Source organism: Arctopsyche grandis, unplaced genomic scaffold (assembly GCF_051622035.1).
Source record: "Arctopsyche grandis isolate Sample6627 unplaced genomic scaffold, ASM5162203v2 HiC_scaffold_795, whole genome shotgun sequence".
In the NCBI taxonomy this organism is placed as follows: Eukaryota; Metazoa; Arthropoda; class Insecta; order Trichoptera; family Hydropsychidae; genus Arctopsyche; species Arctopsyche grandis.
In genome coordinates, this window is record NW_027518586.1 from 78,489 (window position 1) to 101,761 (window position 23,273).

Here is a 23,273-nt window from a genome sequence, read left to right on the forward strand (position 1 = left end):
TCTTTAAATCCGGTGATGGTTATGTTAGGTTGGGTTACGTTTGGTGAGGTTAGCGAGTTTTGTGTATATTATTGCAATGTCGAATTCTTTAATTCCAATGATGGTTAGGTTAGGTTGGGTGAGGTTCGGTGAGGTTAGCACGTTTTGTGTATATCTTGCAATGTCGAATTCGTTATATCCGGTTATGGTTAGGTTAGGTTGGGTTAGGTTGGGTGAGGTTCGAAGCGAGGGATGCCACCATGATACAGTGGCGGCAGCGGTGGGAGTCAGCTACTGGGGGGAGGTGGACGCAAAGGCTTGTCGATGACCTGAAGCAATGGTGCGGAAGGACACACGGCGACCTGAGCTATCACCTCACCCAGTTGTTGACAGGACACGGTTGCTTCGGAACCTATCTGCACAAGATAGGGAAAGAAGCAACACCAAGCTGCCACCACTGTGAGGCAGCTGATGATGACGCGGAGCATACATTGCTTCACTGTCCTGCGTGGGATGCCCCGAGAGAGGCCCTCAAAGCCGCGATCGGGGAGGAAACGCTATGGACGGGGATGGTGATGGGTTCCATGCTCCGCGACAGAGGGAGCTGGTCGGCTTGGGAGGCCTTTGCTGCCTCCGCGATCGGGGAGAAGTTGCAGTCCGAAAGGGAAAGGAGACGCCAGGAGCCTGCTTCTGAGTCGTAGGACTCGATAAGAGCACCGCGACCTGAGGTGGGCCTCTGCCGTCTTCTGGGTGAGCGCATTGTGCAAGGCCAGCTGCTGCCTGGTAATGCTTAAGTGCGGGTCCGGCAGCAGCTGAAAGAGAGAGAGGGGTTTTTAGTGAGTAAGAATCTCTCACTCCCCATGGAATTCGGGCCGGGGGGGCCTATGCAAGGTTTTCCCCTCTCACGGGAAAAAAAAAAGGTTTGGTGAGGTTAGCGAGTTTTGTGTATATTATTGCAATGCCGAATTCTTTAAATCCGGTGATGGTTAGGTTAGGTTGGGTTAGGTTAGCGAGTTTTGTGTAGATTATTGCAATATTGAATTCTTTAAATCCGGTGATGGTTAGGTTAGGTTGGGTTACGTTTGGTGAGGTTAGCGAGTTTTGTGTATATTATTGCAATGTCGAATTCTTTAAATCCGGTGATGGTTAGGTTAGGTTGGGTGAGGTTTGGTGAGGTTAGCACGTATTGTGTATATCTAGCAATTTCGAATTCTTTAAATCCGGTCATGGTTAGGTTAGCAATTTAAGTGTATATCTTGTATAGTTGAATACTTTGTTTCCGAGGATAGTTAGGTTAGGTTGGGTTAGGTTAGGTAACTATTACGTTGGGTATGTATGGTACGGTGGGGTTTACCTCACGGGCCCGAATGTGAAACGCCCGAAAACGCAAATATCGGAAGGCAAAGATCGAAAATCGAAAGATCTTAAGTCGAAAGATAAAAAAAGGGTGCATGGTACACGGTACATACTCACTTACTTTGCGCGAGCTGGATACAACAGGAACAAGAGGAACAGGCTTTTCCTCCCGTATTCTGCCCGCGCACATTAAACAATGACAAAAAGAGAGATAATTTCACCGCATGCCACTCATAGAAATATAAAGGATTTCAAAAATATGCGCTACCAAAAGAAATATTAAATTATTTCAACTCAATTGTTTTATAAAGAAAACTGTTGCAGAACCTTTGAATAAGTTTACAAACAAATTATCATGTCGTAAGCGAAAACAACGGGTGAGTAAAAAATATTTTGTAGAGTACTTGTAATGACCAGGGAAAATATTACAGTTTTTGACTACACGAGTAGGTTGAATATATGCGGGATAATAAGATGCCAGAAATTCCCAGGGCCCAGCTCCATTTAAGGATCTGTTTCAAAATGGTGAGTGATGTGAGCGAAGCCTGCAAATTCCATCTGCCCAGCAGTAGCGAATTCGTCGACAAAATTCGCCATATATGTACAGTCAAGTACTTATATACTTATTACTAGTCACCGAACCCAGAAGGTGCCGCGTATTGTTCAAAGGTTGTAAATGCATTGTTAAAGGTTTTCCGAACCTTTTTTACAAAGAATTTACAACAATGGAACAATGGATAGCACTGTGACTATCCTACCTCTACTTATTACCAGAGCTTTTTCTGAAAAATAAAGGTGCCGGAAATAATTTATTTTTTATTAGAAAATATTATATTCAAATTATACTATATAGAATATTCGTTTGAAACATAGAAAATGCTGAAACAAAAAGGTGGCGGAACGCCGTTCCACCGCGTTAAATGGTAAAAAAAACCCTGCTAATTACTAATATGTACATATTACTCGCAATTTTTATTTTTACGCTTTTTTGTCACTGAATTAAATTTTTCCAATGAATACATTACATAAATAACAGAGTGAAGCTAATTTTATTTTAATTTATTTTACATAGAAAGAAGGTCTAACAGGTAAACCCAATGCGCCTTCCTAGACAATTAATTACAAACATTACAGCATTTTTTATTTCATAAATCGGTGTATTTCGGGAGGCTGAAGTACTCGAAATTAACAATTAATTAATTAATCCATAGAGACATCTATGGATTTAGTATTACATTGTTTTTGCCAATTTGATGGACGTTCGGAGGAAACGATGGACTTGGAGTCACAAATATTAAAGTCTGACCAGCAGTATTTAGATTAGCACGGGATCAAACCTGGTAACCTCTCGATGCTTAATACAAACGCAACCACCGAGCCATACTATTGGCTAATACAAAATGTATAAAAATACAAAAAGCTTGTAAAAATGTATTTGAGGAGGTTCTTTCCGAGTTGGAATTTGTACAATATTTTGTTAGATATTTCATAAACGCGCTTTTTGTGGCAACGTTTGTTGTGCGCGCGATCGCAATGTGCGAAATAATCCATTTACCATTATATACGTTTTGCTAGTGTTGCCAGCGCAAATCCTACGCGTACATAGTCGTTCTTATGAGAAGTGTCACTAGTGTGTTTACTTAGTGCAGATTCCTCAAGGGCGTAGCCTTGAGAGTGTTATATTTTAGCAATATATATAAATGAATTTTAACGTGAAAAAGTGAGCCGTTGGTATCGATGTTCCGGTTGGTATATTTTATTCATGGAATAATATTTTAGTATCAGAGAAAGCTATCATTTCCATCAAGCGAGATGGAGTGTCGACTTTGCCTCTTCTATACACCGGCAGAGTCGTTAATCTTCATGTATGACGATCCTCATCCGCTGGAACAACGCGTCCGGAATTACTGTCGGCTCAAAGTTGGTTCACCTAATACACGGGTTCTTAACTTATTGTCCACTTTTGTTTGAGTTTTGCTGTTTAAAACTTTGATCTAAATCTATGTATAATGGAGAACCAATGTTAAGAACCCTTGCCTGTTGTAATTTCATTGAAAATTTTCTCTTATGTTGTGTTTCCTTCACAGGTGAAGCGGGATGATGGATTGCCAGATACCGTATTTCTGTAAAATATCTGCTTAGCAAAGTGATGAGTTACAGAGGCTGAAATTAACCGAGAGTTTTAATATCATAACGGAGGAAGTTTTACTGGATGATTTAAATTGGGATAACATGATTGAAACTAGTTCATCAACACATACTAATGATTATGACGATAGCGACTCAAGTCGAATTGGTGTGAAGGAAAATAATTCTGACGATAATTCACCGGTAAAAGTATCTATTATAAATCGAATGACGTTAAAATTTAACACCTCTACAGTGAGGAATTTTTGAAAGATCATATTTGAACTTATATTCACAGTAAAATGCTTTTTGTTGCTGCAAATCGAAATTCAGTGATTTACTCAGGCGACGAGTTTCAATTTTAACTTACATATATAGTATACACATAGAAAATAAGTCATTGTTACATTTTTGTGAAAGATTTTCGCTATTAGTGTTAACCAATTGTACGACACTGAATCCACTTTAAGCAGTAAACTTAAAATGGAAAGTAGCAAAAGTTGAAATTTGACCAAGCTCTAGTTTTGAAATATCATTACAAACAGATTGGTACCATATTGACAAACCAAACAATTAAACTATTCAACGCTTTGTGTCAGCAAAATGTTTTTGATTTTTCATTATATCTTGAAAATTGTTAGTGCCGCTTCATCTGTGATGCGCTTGAAGGAATGAAATGTTTACATATGTACATATAATGGTACATCTATAATTCCATATGTGGACAAGATTTTTCCGTTTTTCCATTTTCCTTTGAGCTTCATTATGAGCCATATTCTAAAAAAAAAGATTTACATGAGGAATTGCACAATGGCGCTTTCACTCACAACTAAAGCAGTATTTAATTAAATTACAAAGAAATTGAATTAAACTGGCCAATTATTGATAAGATTTATTGAAAGAATATTAGTGTTTAACCGTTTGCCCGCGGCTGTCTTTCATAGTATTTCTGAACTTTGCACGGGATTTTGAGCCTTATATGCGTCTATTTCAACTGTTTTAAGGTTCAAAATTGGTTGAATATATTACTGAGAGTTGAATGCCATCTATTCAATTTGCTTAAAATGAATATATACCAGGCAAAATTAGTTTTTTGTGGAACCATACTGAAACATCGTTTATGTGACGTCACGTCTGTTGAACAATGGCGACGATACGTCTCAATTGTATGAAGAATGATTATTTGACAATTAAGCCAAAACTACGAGATATATTATGTATTTAATTGTTTAAAATAATACTTTATGTGTTAATTAACATATCTGGTTACTTGAATAAATATTAAAATCTGTATTTAAGGTCGAAAACTCGATTACCAAATTTGCGAAAAAGTTGCCGCGTACAGGGCTTGTTCGCTATATTTATTGCCGCGGGCAAAGGGTTAAAGAACACCACTTATAGTTATACTCTTTTTGAAGTCTTCACAAATTAGTAAACGAGACAATACGTCTAGATGGAATAAGAATGCTACTGGCATGCAGTAAGTATGTACTTAACAACTAGTTTTATGTTTCTTGATACTAGTATACATACGAGACAACTTTATTGTCAGTCCACGTTTGGTGTTTGTAGCATGTATGTAATAACAGATAGGAAAAACTTAATCAACAGTCAGACTGAAGATAAAACGAATTGTGCAGCATTGTGGAAGCTTAGCAAGATGTGATTAATAAATTCCTTTCAAAAAAGCTTTAGTCGGTAGTGGCAGGAGTACTAGTAATAACAGTACTTTGGAGAAGATTTAAATCGTCATCTTTCAAGCAGTTTCTTTGAGTTAGCCAATACTCTGACGAAACAGTGTGTGTGACATTTTTCATTTGTTTATTTGTGTCGTATAGTTCTGATTCTTTCTTGTGTTGTCTAATCTAGGCCTGTGTTCATAAATTTGACTATGGATCATTGGACGAATGATAAAATAATTAGAATGTTGAAGTTATACAAAGAGGCGGAGTGTTTATGGGATGTTAAAAACGACCAGCATAAATGTAGGAATTCTGTGCGCGAGGCTTGGAAAGAAATTTCCTTGGCTATTGGGAGTAATATACCGGAAGTTAAACGTAAAGTAAAAAATTTATGCTCACAATTCTATAGAGAGCGAAGGAAGTACCAACAAATCCAAGCTGGGGGCGGAGGGAGATTTATGTCAAAATGGTTCGCGTACGACCATATGATGTTCCTTAAAGATAAACACAGAGGCGAATCTTTCGAAGAAATTGAACAACAAAGTGAGGTAAGACTTGGTATAATTAAAAATACGTAATTCGTACTTCATACATAATTTTTTTCATATATGTATTAATGAATATAAAGACATTTTTAATAATTATCATTCTTTCGCACCTAGTATAATATACAAGTATAAGTTTTAATTTAGATAACATAAAGTATTAAACTCACTACGGGCTGTAAACACATACACTGTGTTTTTAATGAGACTTCATTCAAAGGCCGTCAACACAGCATATGTTATTTAATCCTCCAAACTGTATACAAAAATAAAAAGTATTATTTAAAAAAATTATTTTCAAACTTCCATTTATAGATATCATACCAGCATATCTTTATCCAAAATATCGAAAAACAAATTTAAAAAAAGTTATTTCTATGATTTAAAGCTTGACTTTTTTTCCAAGGAATTGATCGACAATATTCAGAGAAGATTTTAAATCCCGAGATATTGAAATCGATTGGTTTTTTGTCGCGTAGCATTCATACATATTTCTCAAATTGAATCTTTCATTCAAAAGAATAATACAATGATCTATATGATAGATATCGTTTATTACGTGAAAATCAGTGGGCCTGGTTTCACCAATTCTCGTTAAATCAACTCTCCGTTTCTATACTTGAATAATTTTTAATTTGGCATCAATTTTGGATAGGATTGATAACTTTATGTATGTACATATGTATTTATCAGTGGCGTGCGTTGAAATTCTCTCTCTTTTTGTCGTACAGCCTTACTTAATGTGCACGAACGGGATACAAGAGGAACAGGCTGTTCCTCTTGTATCCCGTTCGTGCACATTAAGTAAGGCTGTACGACAAAAAGAAAGAGAATTTCAGCGCACGCCACTGGTATTTATGTAGTTCATTTCAATTAATTAAACATTTTTCATATACTGCTTGTACAAAGTCGACGAGACAAGTATAGAAACAGAGTTCATTTAACGAGAATTTATGTTTCAAATGTATATAAATGTTGTACACAATTGAATTCAGCAATCAACACAGTTTGAGAAATACTGATCTGATAATTCACAAGGTCGAAGATAAATGTGAAAAATATATTATATATTCCCATTTTTAATTTAATTGATAGAAAGGTTTAGGAGCTAGATATGTTTAATTTACAAAACCTATTACTTTTCCAGTTACTGCGAAAAATACGCAGGCTTTTTATAGTTTTCAGAAAACTCCAGCAGTACATAAGGGGTTAATAACTTCATTGCCAAGTGATTGATCCCTCCGCTGTTTGAAAAAATTCTGTAAACTCTTGCCTTGTGTTTGAAACTTCCGTATACGATTCTGGTGCAGTTTCTTTTAATGAAATATTTAATTTACTGAACCCCTTCCTCCAAGAGCCGAGTATGACTTCACCGGTTTTTTTATCTTCAGAGTCAAAGCTACCCTCCGGTGTGTAGTACCGTCTTGAGTTAGGACTTCCTCTAAGATAGTTGTGCAGGTAGATACAGGCACACACGATTTTTTTGATCTTCTCGTGCTCTAAAAGTAATGTCTTCTGAAAGACGCCAAACTTGGCCGATATTATACCGAATACATTCTCGGAAACTCTCTGCACTCTACTGAGACGGTAGTTAAATACACTTTTCGGCGATCCTTTTTCTTGAGCGCCAAAATATGGTTTGAGTAAATTTGGAATTCGAGTAAACGCACTGTTGCCTAAGAACACGTACGGAACTAGTTTTTCACGTCCAATAAGAGTTGTTGGATCTGGCAAGTTTAATGTACGGTCCATTAAATTTTTATTAAAATTGGTGCTATTGAACGCCTCATCTTCCGATATCCTACTTTGAAATTCGACATTGAAATACATAAACTGGTAATTTGCGTTCACTAAACCGAAAATAACTATTTTTTTATCAAAATTTTCACTGACACAGTGTCTCGAAGTTTGTAATGTGATATGTCTTCCATCTACAACTCCTGCACAGTGCGGAAACTTCCAACGGGAATAAAATTCACTTGCTATATCTTGCCATTGTTCTTCTTTTGTAGGTAACTGAAAGCAGAATTAATATTATGATATTTCATATAACTTGATTTTTTTTCTTTTCTTTTTAAATTGTATATTTTACCATGATACCTATGGTATTTAACTTTTACATTTATAAATTACATAATAATATTCAAAGAATGGTGACAAATAGTAGGTAATATGGTTTTGCCTATTTACGAGGAACCGTTTCAACAATGAAATCAGATAAATTGGCGAACTGTGATAGGAAACGTTAGACTTCGGTCACAAATATCCAAGTCTGGTCAGCAGTACTACAGATAATACTCGGAAGAAATTCTTTTCAATCGCGATCAACCCAGGGCTTGAACCTGGGAACCTCTCCGTGGTTACCATTAACGTAACCACCGAGCTATACTTCTGGTTAATAGATACATTTGTAAGACTTGGGCCATACTATACGATAAATATTACGTCATTAGGTCTAACATTTCTATCAAATGTTCTAATGCGACCCAAGCTTACGTTAACATCATGTGTATGCTACAAAATAATTTGTTAATTTTTTCAGGAGGGGACCTCAGATTATTCAAGTGATAAAATCAAAGTTGAAATTACCAATATCAAGAGTGAGCATCACGAAAGTGAGGAAGAGCTTGCGAATGAAACATTTCCTCAATATGATCACCAAAGTGAAGACTCACTGACTCCTTCGACCCCCCCTTTAATCACATCCGTACCCTTGGTTAGACAGAAGAAAAGAACGGCTGCTTTTCGCAGTCCTAGAGCAGTTAAAATGAAGAAGACCGACGAGAAGCTTGATCAAGCGTACGCCATAATGAAAAGTATATACAATAATGGAAAGAGGAGAGATGACTGTGATGTTTTCGGAGAGTACGTCGCTTCCAGACTGAGAAACCTGAGAACTGATAAAGCCAAACTAGTAGTCGAACACAAAATATCGAATATATTATTGGAGGCGGGTATGGGAAGATATGACTATACTGGACTGCCTATTTCTTCGACGCCATCAAATATGAATGGATCCCAGCAGCAGCAGTTGATGCCCGAGGCAAATAATTTCGACAGTGGTGACGATACTACTCTTCAGAGTTATTTGAATACCTAATTCTATTAAATTTTAAACATTATAACACCTTGCACTGGAATAAGCTTTTACTCGGTGTATCCAATGGCAATAATGTAAAATTTTGATGACTGAATGTATCATTGAAGAATTTAATAATTCAACACTTCATATATTACATTTTTTTATACAAAAATAGGCTTCTCGATTGTTCAAGGTGATAAGAAAAACATTAATCTATGGGTAAAATGCATAGAAACAGTTTATTATTAATTGAATATTTTATATATACACCTGGTTAATGTGATTCTGGATGATCGAGATTTATTGCCTTTATAATATTTACTTACTTTCATTGGCAACTATTCAATTACATTATATGTACATAATATTAATTTAATAATCTATATTGCAGTGCAAGGGGTTACTGAAATTGAAAAAATATATATGATATTAAATACAATATTTTGTTATGTACGTTCGATCTTTGTACTCTCCATATTCTCATTTTTTACTTAATTAATATATTTTACAAAGTATTAATATAATTATGTTCATTTTAACCAAATCGCAATATAAAAATTGGCTTTTCTGTACATATTCTATTCCTTTAACATAGATTTTATTACATTCGATTTTGTTTGACATTACATTTTATGTTGTTAAATTAGAGCGATTATTTGTTAACATTGCGTCAATGTCAATAAATTTTTATTCAGGTTCACTTTTAAGTTTTATTTCTACAATGATAAAAAATCAGTGTTTATAAAAAATATATACAAACTGTGAAACCTTAATTCCAGACCACTAGGGGGATGGTTTTTCTGTTAAATATGCATAAAATAACATATGTGTGTATGTTATTGTCCAAGTGTTCACTCCAGTTCGTTCATGACCATACTAGTTGGTTCATACACGAATTATTGGTTTTAATTAAAGTGCTAGTCTTCAAATAGACTCCTACCAGGTGTCGCATGAAACTTTTATCTGTCAAAACCTTTTGAGATGTTAAAACGCCAAATATTTTAAATGGGATATCTTATGGAAACCACATTACAACTTTGCCATAATTCCCATTTCCGCTAATATTAAAAATATTGCAACCCGGGGTAAGCTTTCATACATAGAGGATGGGATAAACGATTGAAAATACTTTAGCTTAAACATATGTATACCTATGTGAAACCAAGATCTATTACAATTACAATTAGTATTCTTCTTGTGGTATGTAGGATATCAAGTGGCTGATAAATTGCAATCATGTACTGTATGAAATTTATGAGAATGACCTGGCTATGACTACTCATGCGAGCTGACCGCGAGAAGAACCAGAGGGATGACCAAGGTTTCTGAAGGACGGCAATCTATGTTGGGTTTACATAAAGCGAAAGATAAACAGCAAAATATAACAATTCGGTAGATCAAAGTCTGAAGTATCATATGATATAAATATATTCAGCATTTTTTTGAGAACATACTGATATTAGTTTGTTAAATCGAGGTTTTATTGTATTGGCAAATAAATTAAATTTCAATATATTTTTTTCTAGTTTGAAGGCAATATTCTTAATTATTATTAATTGAATTATATTATATTAATATTCTTAATAATTAATATTGAATTATAATTCATTAAATTAAAATAAATAAAACATATATACTTTAATTTTCACATGATTTTAAACGTAATTGGTCCATCTATAGTATTATATAGGTATATGGTCAATTGGATGTAAAGTTAAAAATAACACTAGTGGAAACCTCATGTGCTCATAATAGTGTTCTAGCTCACTACTAATTAATGGCAGTGTATGACATTACTTCTAATTTTAAAATTCAATTGACCAATATACCAGACATTGGTTAATCATTGTTTCAAATACCTTTATTTCGTGTTGAAGTTTCATAGCAAGGGCGGCGCATACTTCCGGTATCATAGCGGAAATAGCTTGTTTTGATATATTGAACAGCTGCATCATGGAGTTGTAAGAATCTCCAGTAGCCAAGAACCTCAATGTGACTAGCAAGCGCTCTTTAACAGATATGGCAAGCCTCAAAATTGTGTCTTGTCTAGAGATAATCGGCCCGATTTTATTTACCAAGTCATCGAAATCGAGGCTTGACATTCCGAGAGCGCTTTGAAGGTGAGCGATCGCTAAGTGATGATCAAGACGAGGATCGGCCTCTGCTCGAGTCTCTTCTCGATCATTCCTCTTTTTCAAGGAAGGTCGCATCCAGCAGCTCCGCTTGCGTTTTTTTCTTTCGTTAATGATAATATAAGCTGCAGCAGCTATTATCACATCTTCTTCGTACCACATGATGACAAAATTCAACTAGAAAACCATTAACAAACAATAAGATACATATAAAAATGTAAGTTTATTAGTAGCAATTTCATTTAAGATACTTTTTACAAGTGTAAATGCTGGGACTCATCGTTTGAATGTTTAACTAGTGATAGATGCCATTTTATTGGTCCTATGTGGATGCCGTGTGTGTTAAATCGTGAAACAACTGTACAGCCTTGTGTTATTGACATATTTCTACTTTGTGGATACTTCTTTTTTCTCGTCACATGCTTTGGTTTAGGAATATTAATTATGACTGATATCCATGAGTTGTTATTAGATGTAGATTGAATAGTAGTATGAATAGATTTTGTGTCACTCAGACTATGTATGTAATTCACGAATTTCAACGTTACATACATATGCTATATTTTCAGAAACTATTGTGAATATATATTGCTTTTAAAGTTTTAACTATTGCTTTATTTTTCAGATGGATGGAGAAAGTTTTTCCAAATCATCATAATGAAAAAACGATAAGGAAAAGTTCTGATCTAACATCACACAAGTGTGACGTTTGTTCAAAGTCATTCACATACATTAACCACAAATTATATCGGCAAATGAAAATTCACACTGGACCTACGATTTTTTAAATTTAAACCCTACATAAATGTGAGATATTAAATTTAAAAAATTCTGTTTTCTTTGAGTTTTATTTACACGAATACACAAATAGTTCAAGCATAATATCACATAAAATTTAATAATGAACTTACGTTAATTTTCGAATTTGTATACATAAATGCCGAAATATTTCAAATAACGTATGGGAGGAAACTACATGACTATAATGTGTTACTAAAGGTGATCAGATAATTTTCGTTGCAATTGTAATATATAAATGATCTATATTAACATACGCAGTATGTATTTCGTGGTCGGAAATGGTTACACGTTCGATCCGGGATGTTTTATCACTGCATACTAATTATATGGATATAAACTGATGGTTTTCACTATTTTAGATGGTGCTACAGCGGTATGTACATAGATGATATTTTTATAGTAAAATATTAATATGCAGTTATAACGGTAACCTACGGTGATATCGGGTCAGTTTTAATAAATTTTTATTTTTTTAGAAAAATAAAATCGGGTCAACGTTATAATAAATTATAATGTTTTTTAGAAAAATTTTATTTTTCGTAAAATATATTTGAATATCTTTTTATTACTTCAACGGATGTTGAAAGTTATCAATAGCGTATTACAATTGGTCATCTAAAAATCCCGATGCAATAATTATAATTGTTCACCTGCAGTTATCGGTCAACCAAGATAATGATTAGTAGACAAAACCGCTTCCAGACTATTTCATACAATACGAGCCATGTTTGGATGGTCTATTTGTCATTATGAAATGTCAAATCAGCATTAATATTAAAGTAACCAATCACAGACCGGTATTGGGACCCAATAGTCCCTTGTAGGCGGTCTTTCATCAGTGCTGTCAACTTATATTTGATCAACATACAAAACATTAAACAAGTCTAGCATATATTAAATGTAAGAAAGTATAATCGGATTATAAGTTCATTATAATAAAATTATAATCGGAGACAAGTATAAAGGTATGTTCATACCTAGTCAGCACGTACCGACTTCAGCAGATATCCGGCCGTACGAAAAGTATTCTTTGGTACATTTTGTATGGGTATATTCATACCAACCGTCACGTTTACGCCACGGCAGGCTTACAGCAGTACCCTGTTCATACCTTACAGCAACGTATCGTATCCGTTTTTTTGGCCATCGTGGAAATATACACTCGAATTACGTGCCATGAGTCTGCCGCTTTGCTGTTTTGGACCAATTATCGATAGTGATAGTTGACAGCTGTTCAATCTTTCGACATGGTTTTGGCGCAAATATTTAAAAAAAATAATAATTTTTTACGGAAATATTTAAAAAAAATTTGTCCATCATCCACAAGCTCCTTATACAGTGTCCAAAACTCTCCTTCGGTTTTTCTATTTTTTAACATGGGATGCACATCAAAACGCCTCCATGCTTTTTTATTGCCTTCTTGAGCTTCTTCTTCCAACAACAGCGCGATTATACATAATTTTTCGTTCGATAAACGTCGAAACATTTTTGCTGACTTGTATTCTGACGCGTAGCTACGAATGCACGTGTATGCATTCATATTGCAAGTACTCGACAATACGACGTAAGCAATATTGCGCCGTATCGTCATGGCCTCTAATGTATAAGTAAGCCGATTTTGCCTTGCACTCAGCCAAATTGCTGTAAACGTGATGTGACCGCGACGTGTAGGTAGATATGAATAGAAATGTAATAAAATGACATATTTGAAATGGAGTCGTGCAGTGCTGAAGCCGTGCAGTGCTGTTAAGTATGAACAGACTTTAACACGTGAGGGTGGATCTAGTATATTCTAGATCTATGATTGTATCTGTTTAAATGCACTCGTCGCATTGGAGCGATCTTTAAAGGTGAGCGTTCGTGTTATATGAAATAAAAAAATAATAAAACATTTTTCGTGTCACTGTAAGTAAATTTTTATAACATAATATAATGTCATTGGTACTAGTGGTTGTCATATTTTGTAGGTTAGAATACTGCTTAGTTTGCTGTAAGTGAAAGCTGAGAAGTGAGAAGTGTTAGGAGATGGAGTGTCGGCTATGTCTTTCATTTCAACCAGCTGAGTCGTCCATTTCCATCTATGACAATCAGTCATTAGTACAACAAATCAAAGGCTGCTGTCAGCTACAGGTCAGTTCATTTTCGATTTGCGGAAGCAATATAACTCTAGAATTGCATGGCTACGGGTATGTTTGTTTAATATTTATGTTAAAGATTTATATTAACTGTTATATATTTTATATTAAACTCGACTTAAATAAGGTGACTATTCGTATTGGTTTTTTTTTTTTTGGGTATCTGTCCTGGTAAGTCATGAGATAAAACCAGTACACTTATTTATCTAATAGTATGTAATAGATGGATTGAAATTGAAAAGTGATCGTATACAAATATTGGCAAAGTTGTCGAAAATTGTCTAATTTGTATTTTATAAACTTACAGATGAAGGAAGATGAAACATTTCCAAATGAAATATGCCTATTGTGTGAGTCCAACCTAAAATCATTCGCATGTTTTAAAACTATGTGTATTAAGAGTGATGTTACGCGAAGAGCAATGAATATCAAAACAGAAGAAATTATATTAGACGACTTAAATTGGGAGGAAGAAAATAGCAGTAAATTCGATGCATATGAGGTAAATAAAGAAATTTCTATGTGCAATAGTGAAGAAAGTATGTTGGTGAAATTTAAATTTATTAATTCGCAATTTTGAATATGGAATTAATTGAAAATTGAAACAAGTGTTCTTAATAATCTTTTGATTTTACAGACTGGTAGGGAAACTGGCTGTCATGAAACTGAAGAAATCATTCAAAATATTCCACTCACAGAATTTGATGTAAGGAAAGGTTCAAATAAGGACTCGCTTACGTGTAAAATCTGTTCAAAATATTGTGCACGAAAATCAAGCTTCGATGACCATATGAATATCCACACTGGGGAAAAGCCGTATGTATGCAATATATGCTCAAAATCCTTTGCATATAATTCCTCCTTAAAGGTTCATATGCGTATTCATGCAACGGACCAACAAAACAAATGTGAGATATGTCACAAATTATTCGTATCCAGTTCCCACTTGATAATGCACATGAACAGCCATACTGGGGAAAAGCCGTACACGTGTGATGTGTGCGTAAAATCGTTTGGATCTAAATCTTATTTAGTCGCACATATGAATACTCACACTGGGAAAAAGCCACACAAATGTGACAGTTGTTTAAAATCATTTACATTGAAGTCGGATTTAGCGAGGCATTTGAATATACACACGGGAGAAAAACCATACAAATGTGATATATGTCTGAAACCGTTCACAACTGAACACAATTTATCGGTTCACAAAAAAAATCATACAGAGGAAAAAGCATACAGTTGTGATGTATGTTTGAAGTTATTCACATATAAATCATTTTTATTGGAGCATATGAAACTTCATGTTGAAGAGAAATCACACAAGTGTGATATCTGTTCAAAATCATTTACAAAAAAGTCTTCTTTAGAAGTACATTTATATACTCACATAGGAGAAAAACCATTCAAATGTGTCGACTGCTCGAAATCATTTGCAACTGAATACTATCTATCAATTCATAGGAAAACTCATTCCAATAAAAAGCCATACAAATGTGACCGATGTTTGAAAACATTCTGTTATAAAACTTCTTTAAATTGTCACATGAAAAAACACGACGGACTAAAACCCCATAAATGTGAAATCTGCTCGAAATCATTCCCATTTAAATGTCACTTGATGACACATATGATAACTCACAGAGATCTTAAACAAAACAAATGCGACGTGTGCTTAAAGTCGTTCACCACTTCACAATACTTGGTGATGCATATGAAAAATCACACAATGGAAAAATCTCTGTCGTCCGATGCATTATTGACACATACGAAAATTGATGATCCGAATAATCACAGTGTAGATAAAATTTTCGGCTGTGATATGTGTCCAAGATTTTTTGTAACTTATCGTAGGTTATTGAATCATAAAAAAACCCACTCTGAAGATAATCCTCTCATGTGTAATATATGTTTGAAAACATTTACAACGAAGCTTTACTTAGAAGCGCATATGAAGACTCATTCTGGGGAAAAACCATTCAAATGTGACAACTGCGAAAAATCTTTTGCAAAAAAAGTATCTTTAAAATTCCATGCATATACCCACTCTGGGAAAAAACCATTTGAATGTAATATCTGTTCGAAATCCTTCACAAATGATTACATCTTTAAAATTCATATGCAAGTCCATTCTAAAGGAAAACAGTATAAATGCGAAAAGTGTTCAAAATCATTCGGATATAAAAGCTCTTTAAATAATCACATGAAATACCACGCAGGACTAAAACCCCACAAGTGTGACATCTGCTTGAAGTCTTTTACTTTTAAATCTCACTTAGCGGCACATGTGATAACCCACAGAGGGCTTAAACAATACAAATGTGAAATTTGCTTAAAATCATTCACCACTTCACACTACTTGGTAACTCATTTGAAAACTCACACAGTTGAAAAACTGTTCTCTTGCAATATATGTTCCAAATCGTTTGCAACGAAATCATCACTGTTACTGCATAATCATATACATACCGGGGAAGCACTGAATAAATGTGAAGTATGTTCTAAATCATTTGCATATAAATCGCAATTGGTAATGCATATGCATAGCCATACTGGAGAAAAGCCGTATACCTGTGACATATGTTCGAAATCATTTGGAACAAAGTCGTATTTAATGCTACATATAAACGCTCACACTGGAAGAACACCTTTTAAATGCAACATCTGTTTCAAAAAGTTCATGTCGGATTATGAACTAAAGATACATTCGAATATTCACATTGCAGGCCAAACTTACAACTGCGATATGTGCCCAAAATTTTTTATATCCCATCAAAGGCTATTGTCACATAAAAAAACGCATTCTGAAAATAAACCATGTGTCTGTGATATATGTTTCAAAACATTTACACTGAAACGTCACTTAGCAGCACATATTAAGACTCATTCTATGGAAAAACCATACAAATGTGATATTTGCCAAAAATCGTTTAGAAAAAAGGCATCTTTAAAAATACACGCATATTCTCACATAGGGAAGAAACCACACGAGTGCAGTATCTGCTTCAAATCCTTCTCAAATGGATCTAACCTAAACGTTCATATAAAAGTCCATAGTGAGGAAAAACATTACAAATGCGACAAGTGTTCGAAATTATTTATATATAAAACCTCTTTAAATAATCACATGAAATATCACGCAGAATTAAAACCCCATAATTGTGACATCTGCTTGCAGTCTTTCACTTTTAAATCTCACCTGATGGCACATGTGGCAACTCATGGAGAGCTTGAGCAATATAAATGCGATATGTGCTTAAAATCATTCACCACTTCACACCACTTGATAATGCATGTGAAAACACACACAATGGAAACATTGTTCCCTTGCGATATGTGTTCCAAATCGTTCGCAACGGAATCATCACTGCTATTGCATAATCATATCCATACCGAGGAAGCACCAAAAAAATGTGAAGTATGTTTTAAATCATTTTCATTCGACTCGCAATTGACATCACATATGCTTACCCATACTGGGGAAGAGAAGTATACTTGTGACATATGCTCGAAATCATTTGGAACAAAGTCGTATTTAATGCTACATATAAACGCCCATACTGGAAGAACACCTTTTAAATGTGATATCTGTTTGAAAAAGTTTATGTCAGATTATGAACTAAAGATACATTCGAATATTCACATTGCAGATGAAACTTACAACTGTGACATGTGCCCGAAAGTTTTTACATCTCAGCACAGTTTATTGACGCATAAAAAAACGCACTCTGAAGCTAAACCCCATATGTGTAGTATATGTTTGAAAAAATTCACATTGAAGCCTCTCTTGGCAGCACACATCAAGACTCATTCTGGGGAAAAGCCGTATAAATGTGACATGTGCCAAAAATCGTTCAAAAAAAAGTCATCTTTAAAAACACATGTATATCTTCACACTGGGAGAAAACTATGCAAATGTACCATTTGCCCAAAATCCTTCACAAATGAATACATATTAAAAAATCATATCAAAATGCATTCTGAAGGAAATCAGTACAAATGCGACAAGTGTTCAAAATCATTTGGATATAAATCCTCATTAAATAATCACATGAAGTATCACACAGGATTAAAACCGCATAACTGTGATATCTGCTTCAAGTCTTTTACTTTTAAATCTCACTTGGCGGCACACAGCAAGATTCACAGCGGTCTGAAACCTTACAAATGCGAAGTCTGTCTGAAGTCGTTTACGACTTCAACATTCTTAGTATTGCATATGAAGAGCCATAACGAGAATAAGCCATACAAATGTGACGTATGTTTGAAATCGTTTGCATTTAAATCTTCCTTGGTGTCACATATGCATATTCATTCGGGAAAAACGTCACACAAATGTGAAATATGTTCCAAATTATTTCTATCTAACTCACACTTGGTTGCCCATATGAACACCCATACTGGGGAAAAGCCGTACACATGTGACATGTGTTTGAAGGGATATGGATCTAAATCTTACTTGGTAACGCATATGAAAATTCACACTGGAAATAAACCGCATAAATGTGTTTTATGTTCAAAATCTTTTTCATACAAATCATCTTTGGTTACACATTCCAAAATTCATAATCAAGAAAAACATATATTGTAACCATATACCTGATTGCTATTAATGCAAATCACCAGAGCATAAGTAAATACCTTACTTATTAAAGCCTATGTAAATTTTGAAACTACATATGAAACTGTTATTGATAGTTTGAGAACATCATTTGTCAGTGAAAACCGATCTCAATGATATTTAACCTTTTACCCCATAATTCTAATTATATTATGCTAGTTCTTTTACCCAGCTTCGCTCAGTATTTGTAATATAAACAGCTTAAACACGGTGAATCTAATAGTAAATATTCATTTGTTTTTATATTAAATTTATTTGAATCGAAAAAAAAATTGAATCGTCATAGAAAGGATGTTCCCAACCAAAAATACAAAGTCTCTTTCGAAATTATATATTAGATAGATTACTGGGACCTATGAAGTTTATTTGTTGTGTGCAAAAGTTATTTTTTAAAGCCACTGCATATTGCACTGGTAGAGTTATTGCATACCAGTAGAGTGGTCGTAGGTTCAAGTACCAGCCAAATACGCTGCTGGCGAGATTTTGTCGTTATTAAAACACAGATCTACCGTCTCTTGTTGGAATTTTTCTTTTTTTTGTAACTTAATTGTTTTGAAGGATCCAATAAATCGGTATCCTCCCCGTCAGTTTCTCGCAAATTCGATCTATTAGCATATCAAATTTTGTGTGTATCAAAAAATTGTTGATTGTCCATAGATGTCTCTATTGTATCTCTATGTTCTGTTATGTTTGAAGAATTGTTAGTATTTATGTACAAAAATAATCTAACCATATGTGTCGCCTTGAGGGTAATTTCTGTCATGGCACATATGATGTATATATGTATAATAATAATAAAAAAAATCCATTAATGTAACAATTTTCTTTTATTTTGCGTACATGTATTTTTTTTGCCCCATATATCACCCCAATACGATAAAATATAACATTTTAACGTGTTATATGTAAATTAGTAAATTTTCTCGGAATTTTTTGTATTCAAAACAAAGATGGGAGAATAATGGTCGACAAGTTTCTCCTACATTTCTTCAAATATTTGAATCACCAATATCAATCACTGTCAATACAAGAATAAAATATTACCGAAAACACCCAAGAGATGAGGTTTGCGAAGGGACGCGACGGTGCAGGTTTGACGTGCCGCGTTCCTCTCTCTGTGTTTTCACCTTAAATAGAAGTCCACAATAATTTTTAAAATCAAAATAACAATATTTTCTTTAGAGACTGCTTCCATCATACAAATATTCGTTGAGTCGTTAATCATTCAAAATTTATCAAAATCGTCTCATTCAAACTTCAATATGTGACAGTTGATTGATTATTTTTTAATATCAGAAAATTTGAACTTCTAAAAAAAAGAAATGTGAAAAATATTCACTTTTCGGGGGCACTGGGGGCAAAGCCCCTAGGGCGTCGGTGATGCACAAAATGTATCACTTCGTAATTCGTAATTTCTAATTTGTGCATCAATTTATTTCCGAAACCAGCCGTTTCGATTTCGATTCTGGATTCTGGAAGTGCACACACACACATTCATTCATCATTTCAAACGGGTTAGATTGCTAAGTGTATAATGTGCCACTTTTTATTACGATTAGTATTACGTGCACGTGCGCCTATAAAATACCTTACATTATACTTATATAACATATAACTTTATTTTTATTCGTGTTTCAACGGGCACAACACTAGTTTGTAATATAAACCGCTTAAACATGGCTAATTTAATAGTAAGCATTCATTTGTATTTTTATTATTTATTAAATTTATTTGAATCGAAAAAAATAATATTCAACGATATCGATATCGTCGTCAGAGAAACTTTAATTTATTTTGGATGCTCTTACCGAAACCTCACATAGTTACAAAGTCTCTCTCGAAATCATATATTAGATAATATCAGAAATAAAATATTATTCTTATTCAATATGTTCAATTTAAAAATCGCCACAGGAGAAATTTTTTTTCAGATATTTGAGAAAGCTTGGTGAAGAATATGAGCCACTCAATATGACCCAATCAATGGGCCACTGTTCGAAGAAGAGTATCTTCAAAAGTCTTCATATGTACATATATGTATGTATTCATAATAGATTGACATATTTGTGTTTGATCTGATGTCTGAAGAGTCAGGGATTCTCAAAATAATCATTACTGATTGATACGTTGGCTAACTTTAAGTTTTTTCATCAGAAGGACTGCAACAGTTTTAATATTTTGGTTTCTTAGTATTTAGTTCAAATAATAAATATGACAATCTAAAAGAAAATAAATGAATTCCGTGACAAGTTTGTTACAAGGTCATAGAATTGTCGATTGTGGGCCCCAAAACTGAAAATTTTTGCTCAAAGCCGACATGAAATCATAAAACCTTCGAATTGAATAGAATGTGGATAAGTTCAGGACCGATGAGAGGGGGGGGGGGGGAGAGCCGATGTATAAAGGGACGTTCAACTGGCCGACATTGATATATTTTATATTATTCTATATAAAAATACGTGTATTTATTTAATGATAAATGTTTATTATTTTTCGTTCCACGCATCTTTTGTTTCCATGTGAAATTGTACGTGTTATATCATGTTTTCTTATTCAATTATTATTAAAAAAAAAAATAGCAACCAGCATATGTATAGGCAGTGGCGGCTCGTCCATACGCACTGCGGTACTGCAGCACCCCCAAGGAAATTGACTAATATTATTATATACATAAATGTATGTATATTATATGAAAATATCAATATTATTTAAGCATGTATTAAGCTCGCCCGCACACCGATACATCCAATAATGATCATACATCGCGGTACTAATATCAGAAAGTGAAGCATCGTTTATGATTTTGTGCAGTACGGTTTTCGTTGGAATATACCGAGTGGGCGAAGGAGGGGCGCGGGGGCAGCTAGAAGCTTGGTTGGTACTGCACTCCCAACAGTATTATACACATTTCTTGTTGCGTTCGTGTGCGCTCGACACGCTCCTCACTTTTCCTCATTTCTTCTGCACCTTTTCTCTTTCCTTCTACACCTCTTACACTTTCTACGTTTCTACACTTCCTTCTACACGTCACTTTAAGTATTTAAGTTGGTATCAAAATCAAGAGAAGCTGAGCCAATGTTTTCAAGAACTTAAATATTCTTCCGAAAATACTGATAAAACAATAACAGATTCTACCAATTTACTGAATACAATTTTTTATTTTAGTCAGAACTTTTTCACAAGTTAATGCCGCATTTAGAAATTATTTATAACCAAATGAAATCTAGTAATAACGATGCAATTAAAGAAAACTTAGAAAGTTTTACTTATGTCATTATACAAATATGAGATTCTTATAGCGAATAGAAGCCAAAAATATGTGATATATTATATGCATATATTATCGCACATATTATAGAAGCCAAAAATATGTGCGATGTTATTATTAAGGATATAAAAGAAAGATATACTTTGTCTAAGCTGTGAAATTATTTAATAAAGAAAATTTTGAAAAGTACTGAAAGAAAATGCCAATGGAAGATCTACTACTAACCATTGAATCATATCCAATGCTAGATAAAGAAAAACTTCAAACTGAATTAGAAGTGTTTTACTCAAGGAAAGAAATGCATAGTATTAATGATTTATTAATATTTTTAAAACTTATTTTTGCAATTAATTTATGCAAAGTTCGTGTGGAAATAACAAAACTTTTTCAAATTCTGCTTACAACTTCAACTACCTCTGAGCTTGAACGGTGTTTTTCATCAATAAATAGAATAAAGACATACATGTATGTATATAAGAAACACAATGGTTCAGGAAAGATTGACGGCTTTTTCTATGCTGTCAATTGAAAAAAAAATGATTATGAACAGTGAAAATTTTAACGAAAAGGTGATAGACCTTTCTTCAGGGAAAAAAGACAGAAGTATGTTTAATTTTGATCATTTTGATGTTAATAGTAAAATATAATCCAAATAAACATTTTTTTTATTTTTAATCAACCGCAGCACCCCCAGATATCTTATCCACGAGCTGCCACTGTGTATAGGTATTTTTCTAATAGTTCTGATATTTCGCATATTAAAAATATGTCTATAGAATACTATTTTTAATTTGTCTAGGGCCGAGAACGAAATTTCAGATAAGTGCACCCAGCTTGTTAAAAACACAATAATGGTTTAAATGGTTTTCGGCTACAGATTCTGCCAAAGGCGGAATCGAAATGTAAAGCATTTTACTTTCAGTTAAATAGTTCAATACTGATTTACGACTCATAAATAATGTAAATAACTCATAATTAATGGACGTGCGGTGGTCGGTTTCTATTTGGACAAAAAAATGGGTTCGCCATTGTCAATTTCTATTGCCAACCTTTTTTTTTTGCTCTCTAGCTTTGTAGGACAATAGTCAACCCTCTTTCCTGGGAAATAGAAACGCACCGCCGATCTCCACTTATAATGTAAAAAATGGGTGCACCTCACGGGATCGAATGTGAAATGCACGAAAAACCAAATATCGAAAATCGAAAGATCAAAAAAAAGGGTTCATGGTAAACGGTACATACTCACTTAATTTGCGCGAGCAGGATACAACAGGAACAAGGGGAACAAGCTTTTCCTCCCGTATTAATGTGCGCGCGCAGAATACGGGAGGAAAAGCCTGTTCCTCTTATTCCTGTTGTATCCTGCTCGCGCAAATTAAGTGAGTATGTACCGTTTACCATGCACCCTTTTTTTTTGATCTTTCGACTTAAGATCTTTCGATTTTTTGATCTTTGCCTTCCGATATTTGGTTTTTCGTGCATTTCACATTCGATCCCGTCGGGTAGACCCGTAAAAAATATATAACCATCTTCTTCTAACATTCA

The 23,273-nt window shown here is 34.1% G+C and overlaps 4 protein-coding genes across 6 annotated transcripts; 3 read left to right on the forward strand and 1 right to left on the reverse strand.

Annotated features, from left to right (window-relative positions):
* Positions 1–239: 239 nt before the first annotated feature.
* Positions 240–680, forward strand: LOC143922194 (uncharacterized). The gene has a single exon (XM_077445413.1). It carries the CDS (start codon positions 240–242, stop codon positions 678–680), a length of 441 nt encoding a protein of 146 aa, XP_077301539.1.
* A 2,257-nt stretch (positions 681–2,937) lies between these two features.
* Positions 2,938–9,471, forward strand: LOC143922196 (uncharacterized). 2 transcript variants are annotated; one of them, XM_077445416.1, is made up of 4 exons: positions 2,938–3,255; positions 3,423–3,666; positions 5,332–5,692; positions 8,232–9,471. In XM_077445416.1, exons 3-4 carry the CDS (start codon positions 5,354–5,356, stop codon positions 8,787–8,789), a joined length of 897 nt encoding a protein of 298 aa, XP_077301542.1. In that variant the 5' UTR covers positions 2,938–3,255; positions 3,423–3,666; positions 5,332–5,353; the 3' UTR covers positions 8,790–9,471. The 2 variants fall into 2 exon arrangements, with proteins under 2 accessions (XP_077301542.1, XP_077301541.1); XM_077445415.1 differs by lacking the exon at positions 3,423–3,666 and having other exon boundaries at positions 2,941–3,080.
* LOC143922195 (uncharacterized) lies at positions 6,549–12,468 on the reverse strand. Its single transcript, XM_077445414.1, has 3 exons — positions 12,355–12,468; positions 10,631–11,080; positions 6,549–7,705 (listed from the first exon to the last, which is right to left on the reverse strand). Exons 2-3 carry the CDS (start codon positions 11,063–11,065, stop codon positions 6,908–6,910), a joined length of 1,233 nt encoding a protein of 410 aa, XP_077301540.1. The 5' UTR covers positions 11,066–11,080; positions 12,355–12,468; the 3' UTR covers positions 6,549–6,907.
* Positions 12,469–13,412: 944 nt separating this feature from the next.
* LOC143922197 (uncharacterized) lies at positions 13,413–19,275 on the forward strand. 2 transcript variants are annotated; one of them, XM_077445418.1, is made up of 4 exons: positions 13,413–13,554; positions 13,672–13,834; positions 14,147–14,341; positions 14,477–19,275. In XM_077445418.1, the coding sequence occupies exons 2-4, from the start codon at positions 13,730–13,732 to the stop codon at positions 18,428–18,430; spliced, it is 4,254 nt and encodes a 1,417-aa protein (XP_077301544.1). In that variant the 5' UTR covers positions 13,413–13,554; positions 13,672–13,729; the 3' UTR covers positions 18,431–19,275. The 2 variants fall into 2 exon arrangements, with proteins under 2 accessions (XP_077301544.1, XP_077301543.1); XM_077445417.1 differs by lacking the exon at positions 13,413–13,554 and having other exon boundaries at positions 13,648–13,834.
* Positions 19,276–23,273: the final 3,998 nt, after the last annotated feature.